At 42.3% G+C, this 22361-nt stretch overlaps 1 protein-coding gene across 1 annotated transcript in view; it reads left to right on the top strand.

The window, feature by feature from the left end:
* LOC114797992 (cadherin-4-like) overlaps positions 1-22361 on the top strand; it is a 285019-nt gene that overhangs the window by 97309 nt on the left and 165349 nt on the right. Inside the window, exon 3 of the mRNA XM_028993348.1 lies at positions 21531-21554. Within this exon, the coding sequence (XP_028849181.1) occupies positions 21531-21554 (24 nt within the window). The remainder of the gene's footprint in view (positions 1-21530; positions 21555-22361) is intronic.

Here is a 22361-nt window from a genome sequence, read left to right as displayed (position 1 = left end):
CGGGAGAGTGAGATAGAGCCAAAGGCAGTTTTAGAGAACCACACCTGTTCATAGAGATAAATGGATGCCCAAACAAGCACACACAAGTTCACAAAGATATAGTCAAATATTCACACGATACACACTCAATTGCACATTCAAATGTGACATTCAGAATAGGACTGTCAGTTTTACATTTTCATTTTTAATATACTCAATATTAATGATAGAAATTAACATGTTCATTTTGACAGCCCTAATACAAACACACTACAGACACACACAAACACAAATAATCTAGTGTACACATGGTTTACACTCTCTTGTCTATTTTATATATGCTTAGTTACATTGCATTCCAAATGCATTGCATTTAAATGGTCTCTTGCAGGTTTGTCCCTTTAATGTCATAGTGGTTTTGCCAGTAGACCCTTACTTATGCTATGTAATATAATGTAATTGTTTTTTACACTATTGCATTATTTGCAAAATGTTTGCTGGAAACTCTTCTGAAATTGGCTTTTACTGTACTACTGAATTTGGCCAGGTTTCTATTAATAAATTAAGCTTTTAAATTGACAGTCGTGGGTTAACACACACAGAGTCCTATTGGAACTCAAGACTGATTGCTGCTGATAAAGTTCCTCTTATCATTAGCAGCCAGTTCCAGCTACCAGAGTAATTTACATCATGAAGAATATCTGGAGTTTTCACCCATTTTATGTCTTTTTTTTTCCTGTCAAAAAACTTTTTTTTCTGACAGGGCATTTTTAAAGGACCCTACATTTTTGAAAAGATTTATACAGACAATTCATTGCATGTCCAAAAATCTGTACAGGGTTATAAAAGTGGCATAATATAATTCATGTAGGGTTGGAAAGAGAGCATCCAAGCATCTCTGTAACTCACTGAACTTACATGAATTAGAGGACTGGATGTGCTGAAGATCTGATCTAAAGTTTTATCCCCAAAATTCAGGACACCTAATAGCACTTTATTGTTAAATGTCTCCTATTGTGTTTTTTATATATATATATATATATATACATATAAAGGTCTTCAAATCTGTATCTGAAGTTTCTGGAATTCAGCTGTGGGGCAGAATTACAGCCACTTTTAGCCAGTCCTGCAATGAGATTTCCCGTGGATGCGCCATTTCGGTGTCTGAAGCTTTAAATGCTAATGAGGAAGAGGGAGGCGAGATGATGAGGAGATTGGCCTATAGAAGTGCGCGGGCCTTCGCAGAAATGACATCAACACTTCCTGTTTGGCACAAATAGGCAGTCATGTCAGTGTTTTCCAGAAAACACTGTCTCTCGAGACGGAAATAAAAAAGTACATTTGTTCTCTTTTTTTACATCCAATCACTTAGCAACAGCATTGCTTTACAAGTTTTCAAGCAATGGCGGTCGGGGGAGTTACTTTTTTTAGGGGAGGGGTGGGAAATTCTCTGGGCGGAAAAAGCATGCGAAACGGGAGGTAACCTTTGCCCTTATAAAGACATAAGGGGACAAATTCCAGATCTAACAATCTGAGCCACTGCTCTGTGAATGGCAAAGCAGAATGCTAAATCACCCTTTACACCTACCGCCATTTCTAGCCACTGAAGGACCATAGACAGGCTAGGGGAGCTGGTATTAATATAAAATTTTTATATTAGGGGACCTTTAAGATAGGAGACCTTTGTGTGTGTAATGTGAGAATATGTAGGGTGTCCTGGTGAGACGTATGGGTCTTTTAGTCTCATTCTGCCTACTTAAGGTGCACCTTGAAGCAGCAGTAAATTAACAGATCAGATACACTGGCCCAAAAATCCAATACTACACTTCATATACTCCTCACAGAGACACAGCGCCCTAATGCATATTGATATATAAATTATGCAGCTAACAGGTAATCAATCAGCCTTTCACCTTGGAAAGGGAGTGTGTGTTTGAGGCAAAGATAATTTATTTATTTCATTTGTTCCATAAAAGTATTTGCAATTTGAACAAAAAACACCTAACTGCCCATGCATTATACTAAAGAACAGTAAGTAGCTCATACAATTCTATTTGTGTGTGTGTGTATGTATTGAACACACCCTTGGGACACCTTGTTGGTCACTCTGACAGATATGTTTACATATCTTAAAGAAGGGGCGGTGAGCAGACGGAGCTATTTCAGACAGAGAGAGGAAGATAGGAAAGAGAGGATAGACAGAAGGAAGGAGGGGGCCACGGCAGGGTGTTTTGGTGACTGCACACCTCGCTGACGGGCTGTTTGATCCGGGTGTCAAGGCGGTGGAGAACTCTGCATACCTGCTCCTCTACTGTCACCATGGAGCCAAGGTGCAGATAAAAATGTCACCCCAGAATGAAAGGAGTTTCTGGCGGGGTGATGTAATGTCGATCCCCTGTAGCTCTCCAACATGGAAGTTGTGTATGTGTGTGTGTGTGTGTTAGTGTGTGTCTATAGCTCTGTTGCATTGTGAACAGGGATTGAGATTAAATGATATTATTTATGTTTATTTAGATTAATAATTGATTGTATTATTGTTATTCCATTTTTACAATTATCCACTATTTAAGAAAAAAATATTTCCCATTGTAAAAAAGAACTGTATTTATCTGATGTTACCAGAACATAGAGGCATGGCACAATAGAAGCTACAAGAATGAACAGTTTCTAATTTATTACATGTATATATTGTGTTTAAAATGGAGCAGAAATGTCTAATGTTACAGAAAATCCAAAATAAAAGAAAAGAGGAAGAGGGATAGAGCAAGAGAGAAAAGGCTTCAGAGAAGCAGCCTGGCCCTGGAGAAACAGGGGAAGAGAGAAAGGTTCAGAAGCTGGGGGAGAACCCCCGAGCCCCCGATAGAGGAGGAAAATAAAGAGCGCAGCCCACAAGAGAGACTCTTTTATACTCTGCATTTGACTCCCAAAAAGGTTGCCGGAGACCCATCAGATTGTCCTTTGATGTCTCTGCCCTGTCCAAACAGGAACACAGTGGCCACACAAGATTTTTCCATTACAGCACCTCAGGCCATTTGCTGGCTTTTGCCATCACTTGCTTGTATGTCGCAGCTTGATAAGGATAGAAGTGAGGTTTCTTCACCAAAGACAAAAGCACAAAATGCCATGGACCTGAAATTTTACACCATGTTGCCATGGACCTGGAATCTTACACCATGTTGAGTTGCTACATTTGTGAATTATTACAGTGCAGAGCAGAGGTGAGTCTGTTCAGGGGTGCTCTGGGGTTAAACGCCAGAGGTGAGATGTCTGGCTCGTCATTGCCGGATGACAGGAGGGTTTTATAAATCGTCATCATCAAAGGAACCTCAGCAAAACACACGTAGCACACACATGTTTCATGTTCTCCACGCTGCCAAAACATCCCGCATGGTCCCCGAGTGGCCTGCTTTCCATCAGACAAGCGCGGACTTGGAACTGTGGGAGGTAAACCTGGAGCATGAGTGGATGAGAAAATCCACAAAAACAGATATACTAGCATAGGAAAATAACGTAGAACAGTCTGGAGCCTGGATGCACTTACAGTGCAGATAATCAGTAACATGTGCCAATGAAATGTCTTTTTACTGACCACACAACATTGACCCTAAGCCTGTACAAATGTAGATTTTGGCAGATTCAAAATAATATGAAATGACATGAAAGCTGATATTTTCTGGATTTTGATGGTTTGAAAGCTTGACCGATTCAGTTCAGTATCAGCAATTATCCACACAGAAAGGGTTAGCAATAAGCAGGTAGGTCAGATAAAAGTTAATTGGACTTCCAAAAGTTAATCCTTCCAAATCAGTACTAAGCCTTACTCCATAAAGTGGATCACCCCATTAAACTTCAGTGGTAAGGGTCAGCAATTTGGGACATTTTAAAACTGAATCACAGGGTTGAAGGACATGCAGAACATCCACACAGGAGCATAACCAAGGTGTTCATAAAAAAAACTAGCCTAATTATAGTAATTCTTGCTTATACACACACACACACACACACACACACATAAATAAATCATTCATCTTAAGCGGCTCTTTGATGGTATAACTGTACTACAGCCACACAAACACCCCCATACCCTCTGATAGCAGCAGGGAAGTGTAACCTACTGGTGGCTGGCCTACTAATGAAGTCTACCAATGCATTATTTCTTTCTTTTTCATTTGATCTTTTTTTCTTTTTTTTCTGAAGACAGAGTTAATTGTTCTCTCAGGTGTCTTCAGTACATGATGGTCCTCTCATCAGGTGTCATTCTGGAGTGAATGCAGGAGGCTCAGTTTGCGTGGCATTGACATTAGTAATTGAATGAAAAGCAAGAGGAACAGCGTCCGAATATAAACAGAATCTGTACTCATTGAGTGGTTGAACAGTAAAAAGTCATTCATCCGAAGATGCACACAAGTCACAAGCCACAGAGAGTTTGCAATGGTTTAAAATAAGGATCTAAATAAATATATGTAAATTAAATACACATGAGGATAATGAGGGCAGACAAGACACTGAAATGGTGCCACCTACTGGGCCAAGAGCGCTGCTCGAGCACACCATTCTGGTGGGGTCACCAGCGGTGGAGCTTCCAATGCGGGTTCCAGCGGTGGATATGCCAAAAAGGCTGGTAGAAGGTCAACACAGAGCACACAAACACCAAAGCTTGCTTGCTTTCGGATACCACCGGTCAGCAACATTGTCTGCAGAGTCATCATCTTCCAGCACAAAACCATTCGTCAATGGATCCCATTGGTCATCGTCTTCATCGAGTCTGGCCAGCTAAGCAGCTTCGGGAACATGTAGTCTGATGCGAGCTGGCCGATTAACCCTGTGTGGAGTGTCGTGGGAACTGTGTTTTTTCCTTTAGTTGCTCATTCTGTTACAATGAAGCAAATGGGAGGGCAGTGGTGGCCTAGCGGTTAAGGAAGCGGCCCCGTAATCAGAAGGTTGCTGGTTCGAATCCCGAGCCGCCAAGGTGCCACTGAGGTGCCACTGAGCAAAGCACCGTCCCCACACACTGCTCCCCGGGCGCCTGTTATGGCTGCCCACTGCTCACTCAGGGTGATGGGTTAAATGCAGAGGACAAATTTCACTGTGTGCACCGTTTGCTGTGCTGCTGTGTATCACTTGTGACAATCACTTTATTATTATTAAATGCAGGAAGCACAATTGCATGACAGTGACTTTAATAATTGAACACAAAGCAAAGAGCACAGGGGCTGAATACAAACCTAAACTAAACTCTTTGCATGGTCTGAACTGTGTGGAAACTTGATGTACATATGGGGGTGTGCACAAGTAATAAGCAACACAAGAGTGAGGGATGCAATGGTTTAAAAGGGGATACTAATTAGATGTAAATGGAATACACATGAGGATAATGAGGAAAGACAAGATCTGGTGCCACCTGGCGGGCCTGGGACACTAACCCTATAAAGCCTTATACAGTGTTACGTCCATGGTCTTAACAGCAGTAGCTCCAAAATGACGCAATTGCACTTATGGCTAACCGTTTATTACAAACAAAGACATGTAAACAACAAAAGACACACAAAACAGGTCTGGTCAGTTGAGTCATGATTCGAGTCTATATTATTCTTGTCTTCTGGTCACAATCCTTCACTTCACACCACTTCCTTCTCGCGTCACACCAACACTCTCTGCACTTCATCAACACCCCTTATCATTTTGAGCCCTCTTCCCTATTACAGCCCACCAATCATGACCGGAAGGGGGAGGAGTTCAATCAATGGCTGATGAAGAGCCACCGTGCAACATTACAGAGAGAGAGAGAGAAAGAGCGAGAGAGACATACACACAAACATACACATACTCCACCACGTGATGTCACAACAGATACTAAATGGAAAACTGATCTGGCAAAAAGGCATTTGACTGGGACGCTTTGTGAAGCATGGTGTTTTTAACTGGTGAAGCATGTGTTTGCTTATTAACTTATTCATTGTTAAAAACTCTAATTATGAGTGGATGGATTGTGGTAGGGTGAAAAGAATATTACATTTTTCTAAATGTGAACTTATTTTAAGCTTCATTCGTCAAGCATGAATAAGCAGATCAGACACTCATACAACAATATACAGTCTGTTTGGGGGTGGGGATAAATAAATTTTAAAAATGTATTATTTATTTATTTGTTTGTTTATTATAGTTAGTAGAGGTGTGAACCTTCCCTGGTGAACACAGACCTTTTTTCCCTGCTCATTGGAAAAAATCTAAAGCCGCTTTCAGACCAAACACGACACGCGCTGCACTCGCTGGTGGGGGTCAGTGTAAAAAATATTCGTCAGTACGACTATAATGTCGTGTTGTAGATCTCTGGACACTGTTAAGATCAATTTTTCTCCATTCCTGCTTCGTATATGTACTTCGAAGTCACAGAAAGACTGCCAGTCTGCTTAAATTCCATTGGTTGTGAGAAAATACGTCACGGCCTGCAGCGGTCAACAAGTTTCAGCGCACGAACAAGGCCACCAAGTGCCACATAGCATGAATCTCCTACCCGGAGGGGCGCTGTACTTCGATCAGGCAGCCACAGTCACTACCAGCACTACTTTTTAACAAGAATTTTTATGCTTCCACCAGAAAATCACTAAGCAACGTCATTTTGATATAATCCATAATGTCCTGCACTGCTTCGATGCAGAATCCTCCACGTCTGCGTCACGATACATCAATCATATGATTAATTTCTACACCCCTATTAGTTAGTGCAGTTGACAGACTCTGTTTTCAATTAAAGAAGTTGCAGTGACATTGAGAAGTTGAGTTAGAAGTAATTAACCCATTGCTGTTATGCATGTAGTATATGTTTGTGTGTCTGTGAGTGTGTGTGTGTGTGTGTGTGTGTGAGAGAGAGAGAGAGAGAGAGAGAAGGAGATGTTGTATGATGCTCTGTTTTATTTCTTTATTTTTCTTTTTACCCATTCAGCTGCAGTTTTATTCATCTGTTACAGCACAGAGCTCAGCTGGGGCTGCCTGAGTCTGCAGTTATCAGCATTCTCTCATATAAAACGACTCATCAGTGCCATTCAAATGAGTCGTCAGCCCTTTTTACAAGCAGCCCTTCAGTCAAGAACCATTAATTTCACCACAGGGATGTGTGGCAGTTATCCATCATAGCGAGCCCCCCTCAGTTCTCTTTTCATTAATCCATTTGTCCTTCCATCCATCTATCTTCTCATCTGTTTCTCCCCTGTCTTTTGTGACTTCCAGACCGTGTCAGCTTTCTACATTGATGATTATGCTTAGAGATGCTTGAGTTTGTTTTGAGCCATAAAGTTTCCTTACCTTAAAACAAATACAATGTCACCACTCCCAACGCAAGTCCTAGCAGACTCAATCGAAGGGTTGCAGGCTCAAATCGTGAACCGCCAAGGTGCCACTGAGGTAGCTACCGTCCCCACACACTGCTCCCCGGGCGCCTGTCATGCTCTGCTCACCAAGGGCGATGGTTAAAAGCATGCGCTGTGCTGCAGTGTTTCACAATGACAATCACTTCACTTCAGCATTAACTTCGCCAAGCTGTACAGATTTTTTGTGTGTATGCTGTAAAGACATTTTGCCCTGTTCTGAAGGTGAATTACGTGATTGCAGCTCTTCAAGACCAATGTCTATAAGATTTTTAAAAATGCTGTCGCTGTGTCATTTTAATGCTTGTGAGCACACATACACCCGCAGAGTCTGTGCTTTGTTCGTGTGCCTGGAAGCCCTTCAGTTTCAACAGAAATGGGAACACTGAATTTGACCAGCGCAGGACTCACTTACGTGGACCTATCTCATTTTTGGGGACAATGACTGGCTTCAGCAGTGAGGTGGCCAGTTGTGCTGCTGTAGAGTGCAGCTCAGCAGGACACACTAAGAGCTCTTGTGTTTCCACCCGCTTACTGAAGAGCAGTCCGGCAGCTTCTTTTTTTAAGAACCTCACTGTGGGGTTCCACTGGGAGCTTTTTCCTCCAAGACGCCAATTGCTTTTTCATAAAGTTCAAAATGCTCTGCACTGCACACAGATACTGTACACATTCTCTCTCTCACACACACACACACACACACACACACACACACACACACAGAGTGAAACATGGAGAGGGGACGCAGAGAGTAAGCTAACGTCTGTATAATAGTGCAGAGCGTGTCTTCCAATTTGCTGCTTGGCCGAGCTGCAGTGGTGGATTAAGTAAATCAAATTTCGGTGGATTAGAGCTTTTCGAGCCACACTGAGACAATGGTGGTGGGGGGCGTAGGCATCATTTGAAACATGGATCCTGCCGGGTCCTATCAGACCCCTACCCCCCAGCTCGTGCAGTGAAGTCTGATTGTGCTGAGGTGGATCACACTTCATGTTCTCAGCCTGTCATGCTATCTGGTGACTCTCACTATTCTTTCCCTCTCGCCAAATTAAAGTTTAATTCAGATGAGCATTGATGACACGATGTTATCACAATGCTGTAATTGAAAAATTATGTCACTGGATTTGACCAGAAATCTAGTCATAGTTTTATTGGCCATGAAGGAAAAGTATAAAAAAAGTATATTCTGACTGTACTTCTTATCAGCAGTCAATAACACTGAAAAGGCCTGTGTAGGCCTGTGTAGTTACCTACTAGGGGTCTGTCAGCCCATCACAGGCTCACTCACAGGATTTGGAGACATTTACACATTATTCCCACATCACTTCGGAAATCACTGCCTGTCCAGATACAGAATTCTTTTTTTTTTTTTTTTGCAAACTGTGATTTCAGTGGGGTTGGTAGTAGATGATGTATCTGGAATACACCATGATTGTGAAACACTGCAGCACAGCAAACTGTGCACACAACAAAATGTGTCCTCTGCTTTTAACCATCACCCTTGGTGAGCAGTGGGCAGCCATGACAGGCGCCCGGGGAGCAGTGTGTGGGGACGCTGCTTTGGTCAGTGGCACCTTCTGATTACGGGGGGCTTCTTTATCCACTAGGCCAGCTCTGCCCCATTTCAAGAGTCTTGTGTAAAAATTGGACAACAGTATTAAAAAATTTTAAGGATATTACCATTTATCACTTTTACCAGTTGTGTCCATTATATAGTGTGTTAAGGGGGGAAACACATGGAACGGCAGGGCCAGTGATTTATTTGTCCTTTTATTTTTGGTAATTTAAGACATTTGTGTATGAGAGCACAAGGTGAATGTGAAAAGAGAGAGCAGAGTCTTTTGATTAATTTGCTGGCTTTTACTAAAAATAGTTCTAAAAATATGTTAAACAACATGGAACACAACACATCACATTTCACATTAAAGCCACTCAGTTTTTTAGGGGAGCAAAAGTGTTGGAACATGATGAACAACAGGTTAGTCTTCTATATTTTTACTGAATCTAAGCAAAGTGGCCCCAAAATATTGTAAATGACTATGTATTTTGGAGTTTTATTAGAGTTTTTACTGGCAGTGTGCTGTAGGACAGGGCCATTAGTGTTATTGCCAACCTGTATGTTCTACTTACAAGATACGGGGATCAAATGCTGTTATGAACCTCCATTTGGCTGCGGTGTGCTCAGAAAGTTACAGCAGTGATTTTCCCACATCTCCTGGTGCTTTTGCCTTGGGCCTAATATTTTATGTTAGCCTTCTTGCTGTCGGTCCTAATGGCTTTGGCAGCAGCACCATTAATGACAATGTTTTAATGGTTTTTGCAATGATTGCATTCACTTTCTGCAGTGCCATTTTAGTAATCAAACACAACTGCTATTTGCTTAAAAGCTTCACACTTGTGTCGTGTAATCAGTGCAGTGTGATCTGTCGCAGGCACTTCGCAAACAGGCCTTGTTTTGGCTTTGTCTAAATTTGATTGGCCCGGCTAGCTTTGCTTCGGACAATTACCTTAAGTGTGTCCAGCACAGGAATGGATCTCTTGTGGTAATGCAGAGTAAAGCCAGGATTAGTAGACATAAAAGGACATAAGACAATCAGCCACTGAGCGCCAACTGTTTTACTTGATGAGGTTTGACAGTAGGGAGCCATCAGTTTTATCTGAAGTCTGGGCACAACAAACAGAGGTAAAGCAAATTTCTAATGTCAGTCTCAAAGTAAATGTATCTTGGCTTCGGGCTGTTTTGATATCATAATGTAATGGCTGATCTGTGAATGTAAAGTACAATGTATAACGTAAATAAATGCATTTTGTAAGCCTTACTATGCCGTCCTACATTCCCACTGGGGGTAAATTCAGACCGAACTGACCATAGCAGGCACCACTCAAGGTGATCAACATGCTCATCACATATATTAAATCTGCAGTTCAGCATGGCACAGTCACAGAAATGCACAAATCCAGCCAGTCAGGCCTGTAGATCAGGACAGCACTGGTGACAGACAGCAGAAGCGGCATGTCTCCCCTATTATAAATACATGCCACTTTCAGGTATTTCGTTTTGAAAATGAGACGTGGCATCTCATCCTCTTAGTCAGAGAGTCTGCAGGTGTACCGATGCCGCATCCAGCGAGACGTGCCGGATGACAGATGCCGTTTGTCGGCCTGACTTTGTAGGAAATGCCCTCGTATTTACTGAAGTCTGATTCCAAGCAGACATTTGCTAAAGAAAAAAAAAAAAAGGGGGGGGGGGGCTTCTATAAATTCTACAAGAGCATGTTCTCTCCTTCCCTTAACAAGCCTGAACATTTTAAACAACATCTGGCTCTGTCAACACTGGTTAATCACAGTTTAGACTCTGTCATGTTTCCTAGCGGGGTAGGTGGGTGTGTGATTTTTGAGTTTTCTTGTGTGCATGCGTGCGTGCGTGCGTGTGTAGACAGTCATGCTTAAATTAACATCTGTCACCTTATTTAGATGCATTGTTTCTCCCTGTCTGAATCTCATGAGCTTTTCCTCCAAGGAAAATCGTCAGGACTCATCCCTTGTCGCCTTTTTTATTTCTGCCTGTTGCTGAACAAGAGAACAAAGAATCTGGGATTTAAGTTGGAGAGACCTTGTCTTTTTAAGTCCTATATCTACAGCGATTTGGGCTGTGCACACAACATTTGACACGTTGGCGCAGGTTTCCTCCAGGTTCTCCAGATTCCTGCAGTCCAAGGGCATGCACACTAGGTGAAATGCTGAATCTAGCGGTTACGGAAGGACTTCCATTGACAGCGTTTTGTCCAGAACGTCTCTCTTTCTTAGACTCCATCATGACCAAGTCTGGCTGAAGTCCACAATGGCCAGACTCACAGTAAAGCGGGGGGGCGGTGGGGCACTTCAGTGGGGTGGGCGGCATGCCTGCTGGCCACCAACTTGAATGCCCAACTGCCCGCTTCTAATACCTGATCAAGGGCCATCTGGACTGACACTGCACAGCGCGGCTGAGCTGGCAGAGAGGTGGATGGAGAGACATAGCGGAAGGGAAGGGGGGGGGGGGGGGGGGGCGATTTCTTAAAATCTATTCACCATAGGCCTTAATATTCCTAACAATATCCATTATTTAGCGAAGATATAAGCTATATCCCTAAGTGAATTACAGGCAGATTTATTTTATTTTTATTTGATTTACTCTTCTCCTATGAAATTGGAATGCGTAACTTGTCAATCCTAAATCGCATGACCTCCCCCATCTATAACCACCGGAATGTAATTGTGTTGAGCGAATCAGCTTTTTTATGTGTATTAAATTTGTCTCAGTCACCTTTTGTTAGTTTTATTAGCATCGACCCTGCCCAGTGACACAAGGCAATTGCTATTGACAGGCTATACTGACTCCAGGAGTTGTGAGTTGTCACGAGGTGTGGAAATAGTGTAACAGTGGTATTATTGCAGTGCTGTGGGTGGGTGACAGGTTGGCACATGGGTTCCAGGCTGACATTTGCATGGTCCTTCAGGTCGATCCAGATGCTTACGATCCAAATAAATGCATGTTAAGGGAACTAGTTGAATCAGCACTGGTGCAAATTGATTGTACATGCATGCATAGCTTGGAATGCGCTCTGCCAAAGCTAATTCTTTTATTCTGCAATAGCAGCAGTACCTGAGGAATGTGTGCGTACAGTATGCGTTTGCATTTGCAATAACGCTTTGTTCCCTCTCGCCTGCATCTGGCATTAATCATCTGCATTTCCATTTATTTCATCTCCCTTGATTCCTTTTCTTTTCCCCTCCTCCAAAGGAGCCCATCACAGCACTTGACAACTGTTGCCTAGCGAGTAATGTGCATTCTGCCAGACACCAGCATCTCACTCGAGCCTGTTTCCATTTTGCAGCATTAGTACAATAATTAATCCAAATGAACCCATGGTGCACACAGTAAATGTTTTCAGTTTTCATTAATAGACAATGATTAATTCATAATGAGCGTGAGTGAGTGCGAGCTGCGCATATTCTACAGATCTAATTAAAGCGCTCTTTATCTCCAGATTCTTTTCACTGTTTCTTACATACTAAGAAAAAAAAAAAGTTCAGAATCATTTATCAATTTGTGTTTCGACCAAAATAAGATATGACAGGAATGGAATATGTAGTTTGTTTAGCATCATGACTTAAGATGCCCGTCTCCCAGTGAGATCAATTTTTTAATATTCTTGACTCACTGATTAAAAGATCATCTGGCCAACGTACTCATCTTTGCCGTCGGTAGCCCTCTCCTAGCCCTTGGCACTTTAATTTGATGTTCTCTTGTAGCATTTCTACCGTAGAATGGACTTGCCGCTGTGAACTTTCTGGCTGGCTTTTAATTGAGTGCCTCCTCCAGTGGAAAATGGAGGTTCGTCATCAGCACCGCCAGTGACCTTTCCCTCCGGAGGCGTCAGGAAAGAGCAGCGGGCGTCATGATGCAGTCGGGGCTGCACAACGGGCCAAAACACCAGCCTTAACAAGCAGAATAGGCTACCACGCACTGTTGAGAGGCTTACACCTCTGGAGCCAGTGCCATCTAAGCAAACAATAATCACGATAAATGTCACAGTGCAAACAAACTTGCACACAGAAAACTAAAAAAGAAAAAAAGTACACAAAAAGTATATCAAGAGGAGAACAGAGATTAAACATATTTATTTCCCAAAATTTTTCTTAGGGCTGTGGTGAAATACATTTTAGACTTATCAAGTAGCCTTTACGGTACCGTGCCATAACCTGATTGATGTAAAGAACCCCAGAATGGACTTCTGCTTTCCGTTGATTATTATTATTATTTATTTTTTTGGTTTCCCAAAATTGTGTTAATTTTTTTATTCTTCTTTCTTTGGACCCTGGATAATAGGTTAAGCATTTTATGACCAGTTGCAGTGTTGTTTTATTACTTGTCAGTTTATGAAATATAGATAGCTTTAAATATAGATAGCTTTAAAAAAAAAAAAAAAAAGCTATTTCTAGAGTTGCAGGTAAACAGTCCAAACTGTGGGGTTAACAGATAAAAGACTGGCAAACACCGGCTTGGCTGCCCAGAACCCCGAACCCACACAGAGGGTGCACCAGCCGCCTGTAATTGGCACCACAGAGAACTTCTAGGTGTGTGGAGCGAGCAAGCTCTTGCTTTGCAGGCTTCCATGGGATGAATCTTGGCCTCACACCTAGTTTGTCTTCTGAATTGAAGCAGGTGCAACATTCAGGAAGGCAGGCCGGGGGAGCTGCGCTGTACCGTGTGCCGCAGCAGCATGTAGACACTGCTCGAGGTTTCAGCACAAAAATCTTCCAGACATAAAATATTTCTGGTGCGCTGAAAAATTCAAGAACTGTGGGAGACATGCCACGTCCAGGCTGTAAGTGCTGCATAATTTTTTTTGGTGTGAGCCATGCACATCTACATTTTTATCAGGGGTGCATTAACTGGCTTAAGCTGTGCATGGACAGCTTCTCAATTAGATAATTAGATTGAATTTTCATTACCAGTTCTTTGATTTTAGAATATGATGCTGGGGTTAAGTATACAGTTTATATAATAAGTAGTTATTTGGGACTTCATGGGCTCATATCCCCCTTTCATTGGACCTCAGAAGTCAATTCTCCCCTTGCTGAAAGATTTGTGCACAATTTCAAACTGGCTTGCAGCACTGTGGGATAAGCATGGGGTTTGTTCATCTAAGGTCAAAGACAAAGCAACACAATCTTTAATGATGCTGGCACATTATGCTGGTATGGGGCAGTGGTGGCCTAGAAGGTAAGGAAGGTAGCCAGTTCGAATCCCCTACCGCCAAGGTTCCACTGAGCAAGCACCGTCCCCACACACTGCTCCCCGGCTCCTGTCATGGCTGCTGGCCCACTGCTCACCAACAGTAATGGTTAAAAGCTGAGGACACATTTCGTTGTGTCACCGTGTGCTGTGCTGCAGTGTGTCACAATGACGATCACTTCACTTTCACTTGTGATACAGTGTAGGTAGTGCATTAGAACATCTATCTATAAAACATCATTAGATCATGTTCCAGGTTCCAACAATTATACACAAACAAAAGGGGTAGTTTTTTCCCATTTATGCAAACCTTGAGAATAGTTCACATCACCAAACAAGGTCCACAAGCGCTACACAAACACCAGTTTCAGCCATAAAGTCAAAATAAACTTTCAACAAAAGTCATATCTGTCATGTTATTTTTAGTTCTTTTTCACATCGGGTGGAGGTTTTGTCAGTTGGTGTTCCCCATATGCAGTGATGGATTCCTTTGAAGTTTTTTTTTTTTTTTTTTTTGGGGGGGGCTCAATTTGCAAGTTCTAAAACAAAATTTCCGTTTCCAGTGCATGACTACCATGCACAATGACACACGCTCTCTCTCAGCACGCTGGTGAGGCAGCTCAATGCTGATGCATATTTCATATATAGGCGGTGAACAGTGAGTACTCTTTAGTTCATGACTGGTACAAAATCGAACTGAGTTTATTTAGTTTAATTAAAGCAGCTCCCAGGATGGCCTGTTATAAGGCCACAACTTAACAGAGTCAATGGGAGGTGACAGGCAGCTTCCCGATGGGGCTGTGTGCATGCATCTCACACTAAAAATCATTATCTTCATGTAACACAGCCTCCCAGATATTATCTTCAGCAGTGACTGTGTGTTAGGTACGAATGTGTTCTTGTTGAACCACAGGAACTGATCCACAGTAATATCATAGCAGATAGCGACCACCTAAAATTCCCTGCTATATCACCACCTCCGAGGTATGAAGGCTTTGGTTCAATACGATTGTTATGGTGGATGCTCTGAAAATCAACATTAACAGATCCTCAATAAAGGCTGGTGGCTTGGGTTTCATTGGAATGATTATAGCAAGAAGAGAACTATTTTTTTCTGAAAAAAAAAATTTTGGAATGATTTTCCCCAGTTCTACATAATAAATTACATTTATTGCCCTGATTAAGTTTTCAAATATTATTGATTACAATAAAAAACACCCATGGGGAAAACAACCCAGAATTGATTTTTAAATCATTATATGTGTCTAAAACAGCCTAAATGTTGAGCTAATTAAAGACGATGGTGATAAAAGAGCTGGATCGAGTGCTGCAAGTCCCCCATCTGATGCTTGTTTGGCATGGGGGATTAGAACCTTTTATACGTTGGTTTTCTCCCTCACTCGTCCTGCTTTGTTCTGTTTTAGGTAGATGGTCATGCCACATTAGTTCTTTTTATGTTTATTGCCATTGTGCCTGAGTTCTTTTCAGTTTATTAATCATCACTGTTTTGTTTGGCATGACAAAAATAAAATATAACTGCCTGAATGTGAAAAGTGAAAGTGAAAGTGAAGTGATTGTCACACGTGATACACAGCAGCACAGCACACAGTGCATACAGTGAAATTTGTCCTCTGCATTTAACCCATCACCCTGAGTGAGCCGTGGGCGGCCATGACAGGCGCCCGGGGAGCAGTGTGTGGGGACGGTGCTTTGCTCAGTGGCACCTCAGTGGCACCTTGGCAGATCAGGATTCGAACCAGCAACCTTCTGATTACGGGGCCGCTTCCTTAACCACTGCCCCGGTAGTGGTGAGATTAATGTATAGTATTCAATACAGAAACACTCTCTACACATACACTTTTGTCCACAAGAACACACAGATATAAATACACTCAAAATGAGCCAAAGATGGACATAAACACACATTCTCTACAGTGGCGGGGGCTTATTACCGCGGTAAACAGTGACCCATCAGCTCGTCTCTCCGGCAGGAGTGCTGCCACCTCCGACAGCCCCGCTCTCCCTCTCGCTCTGCCTCACCCTCTCCACCTCAATTCATTCATTTTCCAGCCATCTATTTATTTAATGAGCATGTTTTCCTCAACCACGCTGCCTCCCCACAACGCAGCGTCAAAAAACAGACCAAGAAATAACACAAATAAAAAAAAAAAAAAGCTACTGTCAGCCAGCATTACCATTAATTATGTACTCTCCTCTGACCTATATCGCTAGAGCAGCTCGGGTTGCAGTGACTATATAGATACGTTATTAGGGTGACCTCAGGGTAGACAGATATCTCCCATAGGTCAAGTGCCAGTGTTGGCATCCCGCGTAGCTCACAGAGAAATAATGAGAGCAGGATAGTGATCTCAGCTCGAGTTCACCATCATGTGTTAAAGTCCTGACTAAGTGAAACTGTTGGCTGATGGATGGATTTGCAGAAACTTGCCTGCAGAAAAGATGTTACAGACACTGGAGAAGCGGATATAGCCTCAGAGTGAAGGTGCGACATCACATGACCAACTTTAAGTTTTCGTTTTTTTTTATCTTTCTTTGTCTCACCTCAACAGTTTCCACCAGCGACGAAGCAACAGTGTGTGTGTGTGTGTGTGTGTGTGTGTGTGTGTGTGCATGGTCAGCAGGCAGCAGTGCTCAGAGCAGGTGGTCTAGTTGTGTTGGGCGGGGGGGTTGTTGTAGTTTCAGAGCTGGAGGGGGTTGTGAAGGAGTTGGTGGTGCAGCTGAGCCTCAGAGAAGCTGAGTCCCTACAGCAACAAACGTGCCAGCTGCGCAACACAGCAGCTTTCTCTCTCTCTCACACACACACACACACAAACAGACTGGTATTGTTGCAGTTGTTATTATTAATAATAATAATAATCAGAAAGGATTATTTATGGACATCTATCATTTAATGTAAAAAATACACTCATGCACACTGGACTTGTATAAGAAACAACGGTGAGATTTCAGTTGAACCCCTAGCAGCACGCAGAGCAGATGTGCACTGCATCCATCCACTCAAACAGGGAATGCAGCCCTGGATCAGTGGGTTTGTCTTTGAGATCACCCAGCAAGACCTTGCATTTATTCTGCTATCATGCAATACTTTATGAATCCCTTGGCACTGTGTGATGTCTGCAGATCCGACTCAGGTCCATGATCATGCATTGCTTCTGTATGATTACATGTTGTTCCCACAGCAGCCGATGTGACGATGCGGCTGGATAATGTATAAAAAAAATAGAATTACAGTTACTTTGAGGTGTTGTCACTCTAAAGATTCATTTTGGCTGATGAAAGGTTGGGACTGACTGTCTGTGGTGTGGTGAATAATAAAGAGGGGCTGTTTGTGGTGCTGATTCCTGAGTGTTTAAAATGAAATTACAGCAACCACCTCCTTGTCTTTCATCTTTTGTTGCATGAATGCAAAAATATATATTAAAAAACAGTTTTGAGTCTTGCTATAATAATGATGGAACTGCTTATCTCTGAATTTCTAACAGTGTATGAGTTTGCAGATGTGGGTGTGTGACACTGTCAAACCAAATTCATTTTGATTGATTGTCAAGTGATTATACTTATGATGCACAGCAAGCATAGCACACTGTTCAGATAACAAAATGTGTTCTCTGCATTTAACCTATCGCCTTATAGAATGCCTTGAAAGGCGCCCAGGGAGCAGTGTGTGGGCATGGTACTTTGCTCAGTGGCATCTCAGATTCAAACCGCCAACCTTCTGATTATGGGTTCGCTTCCTTACCTGCTAGGCCACCATTGCCATACTCAAAACAGATAGCAGTCTAGGCTGCTTTCGTTTGTTGGTCCTTGATGGTTGAAAACGCTACCAGCTGGTATCAGAGCATTGTGCACATCATGTCTTGTACAGTACAGGCCAAAAGTTTGGACACTCCTCATTCAATGTGTTTTCTTTATTCTCATGACCATTTACATTGGTAGATACTCACTGAAGGCATCAAAACTATGAATGAACACATGTGGAGTTATGTGCTTAATAAAAAAGGTGAAATAACTGAAAACATGTTTTATATTCTAGTTTCTTCAAAATAGTCGCCCTTTGCTCTGATTACTGCTTTGAACACTCTTGGCAAGAGGTCGTCACCTGAAATTGTTTTCCAACAGTCTTGAAGGAGTTCCCAGAGGTGTTTAGCACTTGTTGGCCCCTTAGCCTTCACTCTGCGGTCCAGCTCACCCCAAACCATCTCGATTGGGTTCAGGTCCAGTGACTGTGGTCGCCAGGTCTCCACTTTTTGTTAAGTACATAACTCCACATGTGTTCATTCATAGTTTTGATGCCTTCAGTGAGAATCTCATTAAAATAAAGAAAACACATTGAATGAGAAGGTGTGTCCAAACTTTTGGCCTGTACTGTACCTATCGCCACCAGATATAGCTATGCAATAAGACTTATATGCGAACAGACACGAACAGGGTAGTTTTATATAATTATATAAATATACATCAGGTGAATACGATCAGGGAACATTACACAAGACGAACATGAAACTCCAGTCCGGACTCCGGATCCGGAGTAACCCCTGCCGGTCCGGATCATGACAGTTGTGTATTTTGAGTCGGGTGCTGTGCTCATTGTAATGAATTGTGGTCACACTACTACATTTGTTAAGATTACATCAGATTAAATAACATTATCCACAGGTAGTGAATATGACTACTCAAATTGTGCCTGTTGTATGAAAATAGGAATAGACAACTGAAGACTCAAGCGAAAGTAAGCTATTTACTTTTACATCAAGGTAGTTCAAGGCCACCACCACTCTGTGTTGCTTTGTTTATGTCTCATCTGAACCTGCACCAGAAATTGAGATAATGACACAATGATTTAAAAGACCAATATGGATTTTTGTTTGGTACAGTAAATGTAAGAGCAACATGGATCACAATGCCAGCCAGTGGGTTTTACTCCAGCAGGAGTAATGATTTTGTCTGGTCATTGTTTTGCAGCCTACAGTACAGTTAATGAATGGCATAGCCTGCAGAGAACTATAAGGAATTTAGAATAATAGTGCTATTCATGTATTTACTGTTTATTATGCTGAATGCTGAGCAGAATTTGAATTTCTGACAAATGTGTCTGGTTTATTATTATTATTATTATTACATTTAGTACTTTTTATCTAGTCACAATAAACAATAACACATTTTCGTTATCTTAACATATTGATCATATACACTGATCCCAGCATCCTCCCTTAATTCCAGCAGATAATCATTGCCTTTAATTGCCAGTATCAAAAGTCAAGGCTGTAGCTGGGTGTGGCGTTGGCAACTGGAGTCTTACTGCTGTTAGTGTACGCCATTGTTGTGTTGCTTTGGTTCTTTAGTTTTCCAGTTTAATTGCAATATACAATACACTTTATCAATTGGTTTTGAGCCCTGAAGGGCACTGGCCCTGCACAGATTACTTTTTCCCTGATCCACCACACTTGATACAACTCCGGAATCGGGTGGTAATAAGCTGAGGGTTGAATCAGGTTTGTTAAATGAGAGTAGAACTTTGCAGAATGAGTGGCCTCCAGGATTAGTATTGGAGAACCCTGGTTTACAGGATGGACACAGCTCTCTATACCTGTAATAAACTGGATGAAAGTGCAGTGTGTCTCAGCTCTGGCCTCAGTGTTGTGCACTTGCCAAAATAAATCTTGTTGGAAGTGTCGTCTGCTCTCTGACTGTCACTAGGATTACAGAGACAAGCTTTATGGAGGCTTTACTTTTTATCGTCACATCACAGATGCTCTAAGGGTAACTCCTCACAGCCAAACTCCTTGTGTGAAACTGAGGGCAGGTCAGGTGGGAGTCATAATAATGTTCAGTCACCGTATTTCTCTAAACGATGTATAAATGTAAAACCAGAGCAGAAGCCCTAAACCACCCTCCAATCACACGCAGCGCTGCTTTGATGAATGCCGGCAGGCTGGACACAATGGAGGCCATCTTTATTCTGCCAATTAGGCAAAGCAGGGGATTATCTCCCCATTCCTTTACAACCTTCCACAAATCCAGGAGGATTCAATTATTCCCTTTCCCTTGGGTGGTGGGCAGAGCTTCATTCAATAAACCAAAAATGGATGTCCTTGTAAATATTTTAGATTTACAATAATTGACTGTTATTCCTGACTATTCCTCATGCGGTCCTGTCCTCGACTCCCATCCATTTCAGAAATATGTGTGTGGAGTTCTGGCCACTTTCTCTCACTGAATTTGCAAGCAGGCTCGATCTCAGTGGAATCTCACGCGAGTTCATCCTGACCTGTCCTTGCTCTGTATCGTCTTGGGTGCTTGGCCTGTTCAGACTCGCTCCTCCCTATCGTCGCTGCCCTCATCTTTCAGTTGAGCTGTTGATTTAGTTTTTTTTGTGTGTGTGTGTGTGTGTGTGTGGGTCTGTATGGAAGGTGCTTAAATTGGTGGTAGTTGGTGGGTGGTAGTAGCCTAGTGGGTAACACACTCGCCTGTGAACCAGAAGACCCAGGTTCAAATCCCACTTACTACCATTGTGTCCCTGAGCAAGACACTTAACCCTAAGTTTCTCCAGGGGGGATGACTGTCCCTGTAACTACTGATTGTAAGTCGCTCTGGATAAGGGCGTCTGATAAATGGTGTAAATGTAAATGTAAATGTCTCCTTTATTGGTGAGAATCAGAATCAAAGCTACATGCAAAGTACAATTATTTTCCATTAATAAAATTGTAGACTAGCATTATATCTATTATTTTCAGTGGTCTGATGATTGTATATCATATGGTCCGGCAAATAAACAGTATACAACACACTACAGTGCAGATGTCTATGGTCCTGCAATGGCTAGAAATGGTGATAGGTGTAAATAAGGCATCATAAGGGGAAAGGTTTCTCCACCTACCATCATGGCTTCAAAACATGCAAAAACATGCAAAGCATTCCAATTGCTCAGTGATTGGATGTGAAATTTCCGTCATGCGAGGCGCTATAGAAACAATTAATGTTTTTAATTGTTTTTAATTGTTTAATTCACTTTGAACTATTCACTGAAAATTATGTTAAAACAAATTAGTAAAAAAAAGTTCCAGTTACCTAAACTCACCATGGGTCCTTAAATGTGGTGCAATGGATAGTTACACAAGTGTAGAATCACGCAATTTTGCAAAATGGCACAGGCACCAAAATGGCACACGCACCAACAGACACACCAGAGAGTTGCTGGCACTGGTCACAGGAGAGGGTGCACAATATTTTGCTAATTATCACATTGATCAAAAGTACAAAAATAAATCCTTATCTAATCAAATAATTTCAACATAGCAGACAGTTGTTTTTTTAATAATGTGCCAGTGTGCACCCATGCTGTTTTGTCATTACACTCATGTTATTTTCTCTGCCTCATTCTTCTACAGATACCATACTATCTTCAGGAGGAGGTAAGACCAAACGCTGTGTGTGTGTGTGTGTGTGTGTGTGTGTGTGTGTGTGTGTGTGTGTGTGTGCGTGTGTGTGTGTGTGTGTATGTTGCTTTTGTAATACGTGTAAGATGGACAACACCGCTGTTTGAGTACCACCACACACATGCACAAAGGGGTATGAGTGTCAATAGCAGCGGTGTCCCATCAACATGAAAGAGAGTGATTGCCGCTGAGGGGTTTGGAGGACAGCGGTACACGCCTCTTTTTTTTTTTGACAAATCCCATCATTTTTTTCCTTCCCAGTGCAGAGGAAAACTCATTATGCACCTCTCAGCTCAGGTTACAACAACCGATTACCACCAGCTCCCTGCTGGACACACCTCATCCAGGCTCATCTGCGGGCTTTTATTCCCTTTTGTGGCATGCCGTCAGTTTATATAATTTTGGAAGACATGAACCCTGTCATTTGAAGGGCCATGAGTGCGCTGCTGGTGTGCCCAGTAATTGCAAGGGAGAGGAACACAATAGCCAATCAGCAGCTTTTCCTTTTACCCAAGTGTGTTCGAAACTCGGCACTGACCCTGTTCCCTCGGTACATTCTCCGTGCTTCTAACTTATCAGGAACGCTTCACACCTACTTGCCAGAGTAACTCACATGTAAATGAAGAGAGAGACATGTGCACAGATGAACCCCTACGCTCTACTACACTTCTACCCGCAAATGCACTTCATGAGCACACATTCACCATCACAGGCTTTTTTCAACTTCTGGGAAGAGACTATTATAGCTGACTTGTAACCAGGAAACCCAGACTCTCTATGCCA

The sequence above is a fragment of the Denticeps clupeoides genome, chromosome 10, assembly GCF_900700375.1.
Source record: "Denticeps clupeoides chromosome 10, fDenClu1.1, whole genome shotgun sequence".
NCBI classification, from domain to species: Eukaryota; Metazoa; Chordata; class Actinopteri; order Clupeiformes; family Denticipitidae; genus Denticeps; species Denticeps clupeoides.
This window is presented reverse-complemented; position numbering and strand designations above follow the sequence as displayed.